This window comes from Megascapheus bottae, chromosome 13, assembly GCF_031878675.1.
Source record: "Megascapheus bottae isolate mThoBot1 chromosome 13, mThoBot2.hap1, whole genome shotgun sequence".
In the NCBI taxonomy this organism is placed as follows: Eukaryota; Metazoa; Chordata; class Mammalia; order Rodentia; family Geomyidae; genus Megascapheus; species Megascapheus bottae.
Window position 1 is genome coordinate 33,415,506 of NC_143521.1, and position 14,329 is coordinate 33,429,834.

Below are 14,329 nucleotides of genomic sequence, written 5' to 3' on the forward strand. Positions count from 1 at the left end.
GGGAGGAGTAGTATTTTTAAGCTGAACTGTTTGACATGGTTTCTCTTCTGTATATGCTTAGTAAGCTGTACCAAACTGGACTTTAAATTGCTGGATTACATGATGGGCAAATGATAAAGCTATTTTAAAAATAGAAGGGATCAGTTGGGTGCCGGTGGCTCATACCTGTAATACTAATTACCCAGGAGGCTGATATCTGAGGATCTCAGAAAGTCCCCATGAGACCCTTATATCCAATTAATCACTCAAAAATCCCAAAAGTGGCACCCTGGCTCAAGATGGAATAGCACTTGTTTAAGTGCATCCTGTGCACTACTTAGGACATAATTAGATATTTTTCAACGTTTATCTAAATGTTTGCATTTTCTGGGATTTCTGCATATATTTATGTGCTCCATCTGACAAATTTTATGATTTCTCAGATCATATTCGTGTTTGTACATGAGGATGAAAACTGTACCTTCTATTCCTATTAGAATAATTTATATAAAGAGTCTTACAATAGGGGCCAGGAGTTTGGCCCATTACAGTGCTTGCCTACCATGCACGAAGACCCGGGTTCAATTCTTCGGTACCACATACATAGGGGAAAAAAAGCAGGAAGTGGTGCTGTGGCTCAAGTGGTAAAGCTCTAGCCTTAAAGTTCAAGGACAGTGTTCAGGCCCTGAGTTCAAGCCCCAGGACTGGCACAAAAAAAAAAAGGAAAAAGAGTGGAGAAAGTTCAGTAGAACCCCAAAGCCACAAACTGCCTTCAGAGATTTATAAAGCTGTCTTCACAGAGAAGGCAGTAAAAAGGAGGGTGTGTAGAAAACATCCCACCCAACTGAAAAGCATCGCCTTATAAGAAGCAGCAGCGCTGCCTCTCTGCGCAAGCGCACTAGGGCTTCGGCAATCCCTCCCGTAAGCTCCGCCCACCAGAGTCACGTGGGCCAGGCTGGCCGGGGGTGGAGACGCCCATCTCATCACGTGACCCTGGCCGAGACGTCGCGCAGGATGGAGCCGGAAGACGGGACGGCCTTGTCGCGGCTGCAGAAGCTACCTGCGGAGCGGGGCTTGCAGGTGAGGGACCGCGGGCGGGTTGGTGGGGGGCAGCCCGGGCGGGGAAATCCCTTGCACGGGGTGAAGGAATAGGAGCTGCGGGGACGTCCCGTCGGCGGCCGGGCGGGGCCTGGCGGCCGAGGCGGGCGGTCCCCCTGCCGGCGTGCGGGTTCCTGGGAGAGGCGTCGCCGAGCCCGCGAGCGCGCGGCGTGGGGTCCAGAGCCGCAGCGTCCTCGAACCTGAACCTCCAGGAAGCCTCTGGGCGCCCCGCGCACCGCGAGCTTCTGGGGAGCCCCTGGCGGCCTAGGTCGAGGACGGCAGGAAATGGACTTGGTCAGCGGTGCCCAGGGTGGAGGTCACAGGTGTGTGTGTGTGTGCGCGCGCTCTATTGCTTGGAACACTCTCTAGGTGTTTTGCTTTTTAATTTATTTTTCAGATGAGATGAGGCCTCAAGCTTTAGTTCCAGAGAGCCTGGGTCGTCTCACCTCTGCCTCCTTAGCCACAAATAAAGGACAACACCACCACACCTTTGTCTTATGTGTGTGTATGTGTGTATGTATGTATCTATGGATGGATGGATGGTGTTAGGGCTTGAACCTAGGACCTTGGGTATGTTGGACAAACAGTTTATCACTTAGCAACATCCCAAGTCCTTTTTTAAAAGAGTAATCTCTGTCATATAAAGTCATTTACTAAGTACTTATTGTCTGTGCTAGGTCTTGAACTCAGTTATGCTCTTGCTTCACTTATAGCTGGTGTTCTACCAGTAGAGCCAGTTCCCCTCTGACCTCTTTTACTGTTCACATTTTGAGTGTCCTCAAAAGTTTAGGTCCACATGGTCTTTTGAATGTAAACTGAAGACAGGTTCCTTGTTCTCACTTTTCTTTTACCTCTCAAATTGTTGGTAAATATATGGAAAAATAATGGAAGTATCCGGATAAGTTGCTTCTTGTAAAACAGATTAAAGTCTATATTTCATTTACTAATGTTTGCCTTTCACTGATAGACTACAGTTCTATTATGTTAGGGTCCAATTTAATTTTAGTAGTGGGAACAATCCCAGTACTTCATAGATCTGTATTGAACATCTGTATGGTGTCTATTTCTTAGGAGTTCATGAATGATAGTTTTTTTGTTATACATTCCCATTACCTTGTAAAATAAATGCAATAAAGCATTCACATCTATGAATGAATAAAAGTTTCAGAAAAGACAGCATTTTTTGTTTTGTTTTGCCAGGGGCTTGAGCTCCGGGCCTGACCACTGTCCTTGGGCTTTCTCAAGGCTAGTGCTCTATCACTTGAGCTACAGTACCACTTCCAGCATTTTTCTATGTATGCAGTATGGAGGAACTGAACCCAGGTCTTTGTACATGCTAGGCAAGCACACTAGGCCAAACTCCCAGCCTTATCAATTTTTTTTGAGTTCTACTTTTTGCGTTAGTATTAGAGGATAAGGGATATGATAGAATGTATGTAGAAAAGTTTCAGTGTATTTAAAATGAGTCATCTATCGATGGCTCATGGAAGTGGAAGTCATATGTATGGTGTCAGGGAAAGAGTGATTGCTTAAAATGGAGTGGGATATGATGCCAAGGGGATTAGAGTTGGAAGACTTGGCATTAAAATGTTATTTCCTCGTTATTTGGATATACACATAGCTCATGGAAAGATAGTGAAATGAGTCCAAATCTAGAATGATTCTGTTGTAGTAGGGTTCAAATATCTGTTGGAGGTTTGCATCATAGGAGTACTGGTACGAATAATATGTTTTCAGCTAATATGGAGGATTGGTGAAAATATCCTTTATTTCTATCAAGTATGGGCACATAATATCTGATTACTTGAAGTCAGTATGACAGTCTGATTTATCTTTCAAAAGATGTACTGATTTTTGAGGGAATTATATAGATTTGTTTCCTATTTCAAAAAAATCTTCAGTAAGCAGACTTTTTTTTTTGGTTTATTTTTACTCTGATTTCCTCTGGGAAATATGTATAAATATTTTATTGTCTCCAAACTAGGCATTCTACTACATACTTGCCTGTCTGTCCTCTAGGTTATTTGCCATAGATTGAAATGGTTAAGGGTCTAGGTGTTTCTGTTTTCCTTTTGTGCTTTTTTTCCTTTAATGAATTTAGCATTTCCCTGATTAAAGAAAAAGAATAGGAATGTTTAAATATTTTATACAAATGTGACAAACTGACAAATGACTTACTCATGTGCTCATGTAACTCATACAATGTTGCAGGGGATTCTCATTGTACATTGAGGAAACATTAAGGAGAAACTGGAAGGTAAGGTAGAGCAAAGGAATTGTAGAAGAGGAAGAGAGCAAAACTGAGAACTTTCTTGGAGGGGAGCAAAAGCAAGGAAATAGGAAGGTAAAATGGAGGCAATGCAGCTTTTGGCTCTCTGGCCAGCACCATGGCGGTCGGCAAGAGCAAACACCTTACAAAAGGTGGCAAAAAAGGAGCCTAGAAGAAAGTGGCTGATCCATTTTCTAAGATTGGTATGATGTGAAAACCCCAGCCATGTTCAATGTCAGAAATATTGGGAAAACGTAGTCACGAGGACTCAAGGAACCAAAATCCCATCTGATGCTCTCAAGGGTCAGGTGTTGTAGTGAGCCTTGCTGATCTGCAGAGTGATGAAGTTGCAAAGCTAATTACTGAGGATGTTCAGGGCAAGCGCCGCCTGACCAACTTCCATGGCATGGATCTCACCCAAGGCAAAATGTGCTCATGGACAAAAAGTGACAGACCAGAGGGTTGATTGGGAAGACTCCTGGAGCTTCTTAGTGAAGGTGGTAGCTGTGGAAAAGCCACTGGGGACGAGACCAGTGCTAAAGCCAAGTGAGCTGATGGATACGAACCACCAGTCCAAGAATCTGTTTAAAATTCAGAGTTTTAATAATGACAAATAAAAAGCCTATTTGTGGGAAGAAAATGGAGGCAATGTAAAATGAATTTTACAGAGTTACAGTTAAAGACTGATATAGAAGTCAGATTTTCTGTTGGGTTATTATGTAGATATGATGCCAGGGATCCTGAATTGAAACCATCTTCCTTGTGGAGATGTTGGAACAAAACAGTTGTACATTTGAAGTTACTTTAGTTTCTGGAGGTTGCCATGTTACCTGAAAATGTGGTATTTTTGAGGAGCTCTAGTTATTAATAACTAGAATCTTAAAATTTTTTCTGTATGAATGCAGATAACAGGAGCGTCTTAGAATATTTGTTACAGAAAAGCTACCTCTGTTGTATAAATTTTCTTACAAGTGCGCTTATGACTTTTCTCTCTAGTTTCTTCACAAAATAATTGATGGCATCTGTGGCCGAACTTACCCGCTTTACCAGGATTATCACGGTGTTTGGAATGCAGCAGAATGGACGCTTGTTTTAGAAGATGTTACCAAGTTTTTCAAAGTTATTGTTGGTAAAAGTTTATCTGATGAAGAGGTAAATTCACTCCAAATATATATACCGAATAATTAATAATAACTAGATTTTTTTAAAGTTAGATTTTAGTTATTCTTCAGTACAAAGGACATGATCATCATTAGGAAGTTATATGCATATATTACTTAGTGACTAAAATCTTGTAATTGTGAGTGGAAAATGTTACTGTGAGATTATTTTTTTCCTGTTATTTTATTTTATTTTTTTTGTTCTCATTCTAGGGCTTCAACTTGGGGCTGGGTGTTGTCCTTAGTTACCCACCTCTCCTCCCCTCCTACCCTCTCCCTTGCTCGTGTACTTCCATTCAAGCCACAGTTCCATTTCTGGCTTTTTATTGTTGTTGTTGACTAGTTGGGAGATTATGTAGACTTTTCTTCTCAGACTGGCTTTGAACCTCCATCCACAGATTTCCACTTCCTGGGTTGGATTATACGCATGAGTCACAGGTGCCTGGTGACTCCTTTAATTGTAAAACATTTAAAACATATAAGAAGTTATATAACTAATTGGTGTTAGTTATATAAATAATATTCCTATATAACTGGTACCTTTAGTTATCTAACTAATATCTATGTTCCCATTACCATGATTAAACATTTGTTAACATTTTATTTTATTTTATTTTTATTGTAAAGGTGATGTACAGAGGGGTTACAGTTACATAAGTCAGGTAATGAGTACATTTCTTTCTGATTAGTTTTTCTTCTTCCCTCATTTCTCCCAGTTTTCCCTCCTGACCCACTGCCCTTCAAGTTATTTAGTTTATTTTCAACATAGTGTCAAGTACTATATTTATTCACCCACCATTTCTGTACCCTCCCCAAAATAGATACACTTCCATACAAGACAAAAGGTGTAGAAAACAATGACAGTGACAAAGGAGAAGATAAAAAAACAAAGATCAGAATATTTTTTAAAAACCCTCTTGTTTGTTTCTATTTCTTGGAGCTCATTTCAATAAATATAATTTTTTTTTTTTTTTGGTGCCAGTCCTGGTCTTGTGCTCAGGGTCTGACTGAGCATTGTCCTTGGACTTTCTCAAGACTAGCGCCTTCTACCACTTGAGCCTAAGCACCACTTCCGGCTTTTTCTATGTATGTGGTACTGAGGAATCTAACCTGGGTCTTCATGCATGCTAGGCAAGCACTCTACCACTAGGCCAAACTCCCAGCACAATAAATATAATTTTGTATGATCATATGTACATAGCTATTGAGCCTTTGTGAGCCTCTCCTAAGGATATCCTCCTGTAGTCTCACTGTGTGGATGTTTAGAGTTCTTTATAGTTTATCAAGTCCAAGTGATTAAATGTTTGTAAAAACAAATGAACAAACAAATTGGGGCCAGGAGCATGGCCTAGTGGTAGGGTACTTGCCTAGTATGCACACAAAGCCTGGGTTTGATTCCTTGATACTATATACACAGAAAAAAAAAAGCCGGAAGTCGTGATGTTGCTCAAATGGTAGAGTGTAAGTCTTGAGGAAAAACCCAAGGACAGTACCCAGGCCCTGGGTTCAAGCTCAAGGACTAGAAGAAGAAAAAAAAACCATAAAAATACGTGCTGTGTGTTAGGCAAATGGTGGGTATTGAGTTTCATTAATTTTTTTCTTGAACTAGTTTTCCTCTTTGTTAAAATGACCTTTTTGCCAGGTACGGTGGCTCATGCCTATAATCCTAGCTGCTCAGAAGGCAGAGATCTGAGGATCGCTGTTCAAAGCCAGCCCAGGCACTAAAGTCCATGAGACTCTTATCTCCAATTAACCAAAAAACCAGAAGTGTCACTGTGGCTCAAGAGGTAGGGTAGCCTTGAGCTGAAGAGCTCAAGGACAACCCCTAGGCCCCGAGTTCAAGTCCCACAGCTGATAAAAAAAAAAGATTTTTTTGTTCTTGTTGTTGTTGGTGTGGGGCTTGAACTCCACACCTGAGCGCTATCCCTGAGCTGTTCACTCAAGGCTAATGCACAATTACTTTGAGCCATAGCACCATTAGTGTTTTCTGGTAGTTAATTGGAGAAAAGAGTCTCATAGACTTTAGTGACCATTCGTGTCTGGGCTGGCTGTGAACTTCGATCCTCAGATTTCAGCCTCTTGAGTAGCTAAGGATTACAGGCATGGACCACCAGTGCCTAGCCAGGTTTTAATTTTTAAACAAGGCTTGTGTTATCAGAATAAATCTTACTTCATGTGGTATTAGCTTTCTTATATGTCTCTTAGTTGGATACATCAATATTTAGTCTAAGATAGTTGCATCTGTAATCAAGTGATCTTAGTCTGTGGTTTTTCTTTTCTATGATGTCTTCATCATTCTATCTTTCAAGGGTGGATTTTAGAAGTTTGTTTATTCTTCTTTATCTGTTCTCCGAAAGAATTTAGATAACATTGTTTTTCTTTTTTATTTAGTTTTGAGTCGCTTGATTTTTCAAATAATTTGGACATTTTTTCTGATTTAATTCACAGTAGTCAAAAATATGAGCAGTATTGTTCAGTCCTTTGTGGTTTGCTACATAGCTCAACATATGCACTTTTTTTTTTTTGCCAGTTCTAGGGCTTGACCTCAGGGCCTGAGCATTATCCTTGGATTTTCTCAAGGCTAGATCTCTACTGCCTCAGCCACAGCACCACTCCTGCCTTTTTTTTTATGTATGTGCTACCGAGGAATTGAACCAGGGTCTTCATGCATGCTAGGCAAATACTCTACCACTAGGCCAAACTCCTGGCCCCTTTGCGTATTTTGATGAATCTTTCATGCACATTTAAAAACCCAGTATGTATCCTACAGGTACATATAGAATATGCCATAGACATACAGAATATGTATTTGACGTAGAGAGTATTTCCTATAGGGAAAGTAGATAGCGCTTTTAATTTCTTCTACAACTTCCTGTTTTTGTCTGCTACTGTCCATTATTGAGAATTGTATTATGATCTCTAATGATGAACATGGACTTAACCTATTTCTCTTTCTACATCTGCTGCATTTTCTTTTATATATTTTTATGGAATGTAGTCATGAGTTATGGTTGTCATATGGTTCTGTTGAATGGCCTTTGGCCTCTTTTCTCTGTTTCTCTGTTTCTATACTTGTGGCCTTAAGAGCAACATTGTGTAACTAGAAGACTCCAGGTGTGTTCACATTCATATGACGTCAGCCAACCCCACTCCTCTCTTTTTTTGACTATCATTTTAAAGATGTGTGAAAGGTGAGTGGAATTAACTTTTGTATTTTAAGCAAGATGATTTTTCTAACCACTTATTTTTAAAGGTACTCCAACAATTGAATCAGTCAAATTCATTTCATCAAGAAGCTATCGTGAAATGCTTGAAAAGTAGGAAAGATGAAATCAAGCAGGCTCTGTTAGGAGAAATAGTTGATATTTCATCTGCTCAGCTACAAGATTTTGATTGGCAGTTAAAGGTGAGAACCTGTTTATAAGTGTGTATGTTTCTGTATCGTATATAAAGTATTTTTTATAATACATACCTAAGATTTCTGCTATTTTGAATATGCATTATTCCAGAGAAATATCAGAGATCATTTAAATGGCATGCTTTTCATTAATTTGGACATAAGAAAATGGAAATCATCAAACCATGTATAAAAGCATGGCATTGATAATAAATTTAACTAGGCCTGTAAATCATAAATGGTGGTAAAGTGTGTATTTAACAAGCATCTTTGGCTAGAGCTTTCTAGAGTTCCTAGCTTTCTCAAGATTGCTAAATGAGGTATTATCTATATGAGGAAAAAATGTGTTATTAAAGCAGCAGTTTTAAAAGAGAGTCGTGACTCTTAGGGTAAACAAGAGCAACTTTTCTCTAGCTTTTCATCCTTTAATAAGTATGTAGGCCAGAAGATTAGGAAAAAAATACTTCACATTTTGGCTAACAGTGCCTCATGTAATCTTTGTGGATTAAGTGGAGGAAAGTTGGGGAAAGAGCAATTATATGGGTTTATAACTGGATAAATAACCACCTGAAGACAGATGAATTTCTGTTAGCCATTGTCTCTAGGTCTGGTGTTGGCCAGTTCTTCTTTAACCTGTTTATGAATATTATGCTTACCAAAGCAAAGGTGACACAGAACTAGAGATGTACTAAATGTATGATACAACAAAAGCATAAAATAATTTTTTAATGTTGGGTGTTAATGGCTCATGATTACTGCAGAAGGCTAATATCTGAAGCTCAAGACACTGTCATCTGTGAGAAATATTTAATTTTTTTGTTTGTCAAAGTATAGCATAAGTGATATTTATTGCCTTTGTTTTTGTTGGTAGAAATCTAATGACTCATGCAAGGCATACTTCTAATAGATACTCTTTTGGGGTGGGGGAGGTGAGGGTAATCCTGGGGCTTGACAAACTCAGGGCCTGGGCACTGTCCTTGACTTTCTCAAGGCTAGTACACTACCACTTGAGCCACAGCACCACTTCCCGCTTTTGGGTGTGTATGTGGTACCAAGGAATTGAACCCAGGGTTTTGTGCATGCTAGTTGAACACTACCACTAGGACACCCTCTAGGCCCTAGATACTCTTTTATTTAATTTCATTTTTAATGTGATATTCTTTTGAGTTATGGCTGAGAAACTGAAGATACATAGTCACAAAATTTCATTGAAACAAATGAGACCATGTCCCTGGAAAAGATAACGTCTAGTAGAAATATGATTGTTGTGTTTGAACTTACTTGGATAGGAAAACAGATGTTTGTTGAATGACTTCAGAGACTTAAGACAAGAGTTAAAATATATAATTTACAGTTACATGGGTTTGAATGCAACCTAAGGAAGAACTTAACAGCTGTGGTTTTAAGCCCTTCTTGAATTAATTCTTGAATATACCCCTTAGTGGAAGCATAGGTTGAGAAAGCACTTAATAGAAATACTGCAGAGAATCATCCATAAAATATACCAGTGTGGAAGCAGTATTCTCAAAGCAGAAGACATTATGAGGCCTGTTTTGGGTTGACAGGATGAGGAGATAGGGGGAGGATTTGGTTCTGTAGTGCCCCCGGGAGATCCTTCGGTTGTTACGGAATATGTCTCTACTGTAACACAAGTGGTTTTTAAGGAGTAACACTTTAAACACAGATTGTAGGGTTAGATTGTGGGAAACATCGTCTCTCCTTTGTCATTTTCAGGGAAATTACAGAGCTTTACTTAACAAAAAAAAGTGTCAGGGCTGGGAGTTTGACCTAGTGGTAGAGTGCTTGCCTTGCATGAAGACATAGGTTCAATTCCTCAATACCACATACACAGGAAAAATTGGAAGTGGTGCTGTGGCTCAAGTGGTAGAGTGATATAGCCTTGAGAAAGCTCAAGGACAGCCCATGGACTATGTGCAGGCCCTGAGTTCAAGCCCCAGGACTGGCCAAAAAAAAAAAAGTGTCAGTCCTGTAAATATTAGATTCTTTCAGTTCTCTGTTCTTTGGAGACAGAGTTAAGAAATGGGGTAGGCTCTTTTTTTTTTTTTTAATTTGAAGATGGTATCTTGATAATATATTCATTAATAGTTTAGTTGATAATGTCAATTTCTGAGAGTTCACCAATATTTTTAGTCTTGGTCATCTTGTTTTTTTTTTCTTTTTTTGTCAGTCATGGGACTTGAACTTGGGCACTGCCCCTGAGCTCTTCAGCTCAAGGCTGCCACCCTACCACTTGAGCCACAGCGCCACGTCCAATTTTCTAGTGGTTAATTGGAGATAAGAGTTGCATGGGCTGGCTTTGAACTGCAGTCCTCAGATCTCAGCCTCTGCAGTAGCTAGGATTATAGGCATGAGCCACCAGCGCCTGGCTCTCAGTCAGTTTATACCCAAACTATCTTTAACGTTCCTGAAGAATTCAGTTTCTTAATGCCTTGACCTGTTCAGTAATTTCCAGAGTTTTTATGGTTTTAAAAAAAATTCTTCTTAAAAGAGTGTCTTCTGTAGCTGGACAGACTGAGATCTCGATGCTCGATGTTTGCTTCTTCCATGAAACTGCTGACTGTTCCTTTTTTCTATATACTTTCTCTTTTGTATTCACTTCCCTTTCTTTTTCTATCGTTTTAATATGTGTTGTTTTGACACTTTTATTTTTTTTGCTCTTCTCAGTGTTTGACAGGGAAACATTAGCTTTTTTTTTTTTTTTTTTGCCAGTCCTGGGCTTGGGCTCAGTGGATGAACACTGTCATTGAGTTTTCTCAAGGCTAGAGCTCTACCACTTGAGCCACAGTAAATACCACTTCTGGCTTTTTTCTAAGTATGTGGTACCGAGGAATCAAACCTGGGTCTTTGTGCATGTTAGGCAAGCACTCTACCACTAGGCCAAACTCCCAGTCCAGGGAAACATTACTTTTTAAAGAAATGCACTGTTACTAATCTTCAATACATAATTAATGCAGTGTGTTTTATTTACTAAGTACTATTTTTGAAATTTCAAACAGCTTGCACTTTCTAGTGACAAGATTGCTACTTTACAAATGCCACTTTTAAGCCTTCATCTAGATGTTAAAGAAAATGGTGAAGTAAGACCGTATTCTGTTGAAATGAGTAAAGAAGAACTCCAAAATCTAATCACTTCCTTGGAAGCAGCTAATAAGGTATTTGTGTTCATTTTACTATATAGTCTTAATGTTTAAATCTTAATACCTCAGGATAAGAAAGAAAAGCCTAAAAAAAAAAAAAAAAGAAAAGAAAAGGCCTATAAATGCCCTTCTAATGTTTTAATTTCTCTGATACTTTATATCAGGCCCCTGAAAATACTTTGTTTTAGATATTGAATTTTAATGTCTATTGTTCAGTTATTTGGTTTGGCACATAATTTATCAGGTAGTCATTTTCAGAAGAATAATCATTGTATTCTAACTTCTATCTTATTTCAGTGCTTATTAATACTAAAAATAAGGGTTGGAGGCATGCTCACTTGGTAGAGCACGAGTCGATGAGTGAAAGCTCTCCTGCCAAGCGGTGTCTCTTGCCTGTAATCCTAGCTACTCAGGAGGCTGAGATCTGAGGAGCTCAGTTCAAAGCCAGTTTGGGCACTAGAGTCCTTGAGATTCTTATCTCCAGTTAACCACCCGAATACAGGAAGTGGCACTGTGGCTCAAGGTAGGGTAGTAGCCTTGAGTTGAAGAGCTCAGGGACAACGTCCAGGCCCACAGTTCAAACCCAACAACCGACCAAAAAAAAAAAAAATATATATATATATTTATGTATATATGGTCATGAAATGAATAAATTCTAAATAGTTTTTCTGATTTAAAAATAAAATTCTGATTCTGAAAAAAAGAGTGTCTTTCTGAATGGACAGTTTAGTGAAAGTTTGGACAAATAGGACAATATTCTAAATATAGGCAAAAGAATATGACTTTAGTTGCAGCACAATTAGAGTGAGACAAGATAGAACTGATGAATATTTAAAACCTTCTCAGTTCAAGGCAGTAGGTAAATAACAGTAAACACACTCCTAGTGTTTAGTAAATTTGAAAAATAATTTTTAAGCAGTAAAAATTGTTACTGTGAAGGTGAAGGAAAAATTATTTTAGCCAGATGCCCATGGCTTATACTTGTAATCATAGCTGCTTAGGAGGTTGAGATTTGAGGATTGTGGTTCAAAGCCTGGGCAGAAAAGTCCTCGTGGGACTCATCTCCAATTAACGACTCAAAACCTACGAGTGAAGTGGGTCAAAGTGGTAAAGAGCTAGCCTTGAGCAAGAGAGCTCAGGGACAGCACCCAGGCCCTAAGTTCATGCCCCATGACCTGAAAAAAAAAGTCTGTATCTTTTAGATGTTCGTTTAGCATTTTGTCAGTAATCAAGTTCTCAGTGACTGTTTCAGATATCCTTAACCATCTCCCTGGCCGCTGTCAGTCTTCCCATACCCTAAAGTCACTCACCCCTTTTTGTGAGTTGTGGGGCTTGAACTCTGGGCCTGGGTGTTGTCCCTGAGCTCTTTAGCTTAAGGCTACTGCCCTACCCCTTGAGCCACAGTACCACTTCTGGTTTTCTGGTGGTTATTTGGAGATAAGAGTCTCATGGACTTTAATGCTTGCGCTGGCTTTGAACCTTGATCCTCAGATCTCAGCATCCTGAGTAGCTAGGATTATAGGTGTGAGCCACCACACCTGGCTTACTCACTCACATATTTTGATGCCTTGATGGTTGGTCTGAATGCCACATAGCCGAGCCTGGCTTCCCTTTGGGTGGGGCTCATTATGTGAATTGCCAGCTCTTAATGTGCTTGTTATTCAATTTCCTTCAAAGTTTTTATTTAAGCATTTAATTTAGCATCATCATTTTGGTAAAGTCTCATATCTGTCTTCCTCTAATTTGTATTTTAAGGTGGTAATGCAGTTGAAATAGCTGGAAATTATGAATACCAATATGCTCAGATGTTTCTGCCACCCAAGATAAAGCAGAGTGAAGACTGTTCAAAGACCCTACTGTGGTTGACTGTTTTCCCAGGCTGAAAGAGCAGCAGTGCTGATTCAACAAAGAAAAGTCTGTCATCTGTCTCTGAAGAAAAGGAAATTACATGCTTGATAGGAAATGCAAAAATATGCATAGTAACAATTTATATTTTCTTAATGATTGTTTTATCCCTGTTTATTAAATGCGTGGGAAATCTTTGTAGAGAAATGGTCTAATTGAAAGCTATAGGTCCTAAAGTAATGTATACATAGAAAGCACAAATATATTTGCATATTGCTTATATATGTGAATAGCAAAGATACCTATTATATATAATTAATTTGTGATATTTAAAAATGTAACTTTTTTAAAGGAGGTATAAGCTATATATATAACTCAGGAGATTCTATATCTTTCTCATATTCCAAGAAAAGATTATAAAATGTAAACTTTTGTAGAGAAGAACTGTGAGACATTAACAAGAAAAATTTATGAATTTGTGTGAAATGGGAAAATAAAAATGACATTGTTCCCTCTGCCAGCTCTATGTTTGATTGGGAGGCTATTCTTGATGTAAAGATAGATGCCATTGTACAGTGTGTATAGTGTGTATATTATTACACAAATGTCAAGTAGGACTTTGCAGGACCATCTTTGTTGTTAATTCTTAATATTGAATCTTACGCTTTTGGATGTTAACAGATTCATTGAAAAACCATTTTTAACCTCAGCTAACAGTAAAAGTAAACATCTTGAACAAATAAAAATGTCATGATTTATGATTGATTTTTTTTTAAGATACAAGTTGGAAATTGGAAAAGGAGCTCAAGCCAGAATGTTTTTCAGTGTACACATTTCATCATGAGATTTTGGTCATGAAAAGCTTTGGCAACTGAAGTAAGCAGCACACTTAGTGTGGCTGTTGATTCTTATATAAATTCCTTGGATCCTAATAGACCAGTAACACTTTGCAGATCAGTCCTTTCAGTTGCATTGATCTAGAAACCTAGTCTCAGTTGCAGTCTTTTATGCTGAATCTGAACAGGAGACATCCCTTGTTCTTGCATCATTCAGTAGCTGTAGTAGAATCTAGTTGGCATACTTAACTTTTTTACAGAGTTTTGATGTATAGGCCGGGAGTTTGGCCTAGTGATAGAGTGCCTGCCTAGCATGTACTAAGACCTGGGCTCAATTCCTAGGTACCATACACATAGAAAAAACTGGAAAGTAGTGCTATGACTCAAGTGGTAGAGCTCTAGCCTTGAAAAAGCCCAGGTACAGTGCTTAGGCCCTGAGTTCAAGTCCCCACACTGGCAAAAAAAAAAAGGTAAGTTTTGTTGAACAGATGCTTGTGGAAATATCACCACCAAAAGTTCTGAAACTTCTCCTGCTCCTTTGTAGCCTCTGTCCTCCGTGCTCTCCCCTCTCTCTCCCTATTTATAAC

At 38.9% G+C, this 14,329-nt stretch overlaps 1 protein-coding gene across 1 annotated transcript; it reads left to right on the forward strand.

Annotated features, from left to right (window-relative positions):
- The first annotated feature begins 964 nt into the window (after positions 1–964).
- Commd8 (COMM domain containing 8) lies at positions 965–13,652 on the forward strand. Its single transcript, XM_090344077.1, has 5 exons — positions 965–1,059; positions 4,343–4,498; positions 7,760–7,912; positions 10,921–11,076; positions 12,817–13,652. Exons 1-5 carry the CDS (start codon positions 994–996, stop codon positions 12,835–12,837), a joined length of 552 nt encoding a protein of 183 aa, XP_090200203.1. The 5' UTR covers positions 965–993; the 3' UTR covers positions 12,838–13,652.
- The last annotated feature ends 677 nt before the right edge of the window (positions 13,653–14,329 follow it).

Excerpts from the sequence above, each read along its gene's own strand:
- Commd8 (XM_090344077.1), top strand. The coding sequence starts at position 994 with ATGGAGCCGGAAGACGGGACGGCCTTGTCGCGGCTGCAGAAGCTACCT. Across the intron at positions 1,060-4,342 it reads CTGCGGAGCGGGGCTTGCAG|TTTCTTCACAAAATAATTGA; the intron begins GTGAGGGACCGC and ends TTTTCTCTCTAG. Across the intron at positions 7,913-10,920 it reads ATTTTGATTGGCAGTTAAAG|CTTGCACTTTCTAGTGACAA; the intron begins GTGAGAACCTGT and ends AATTTCAAACAG.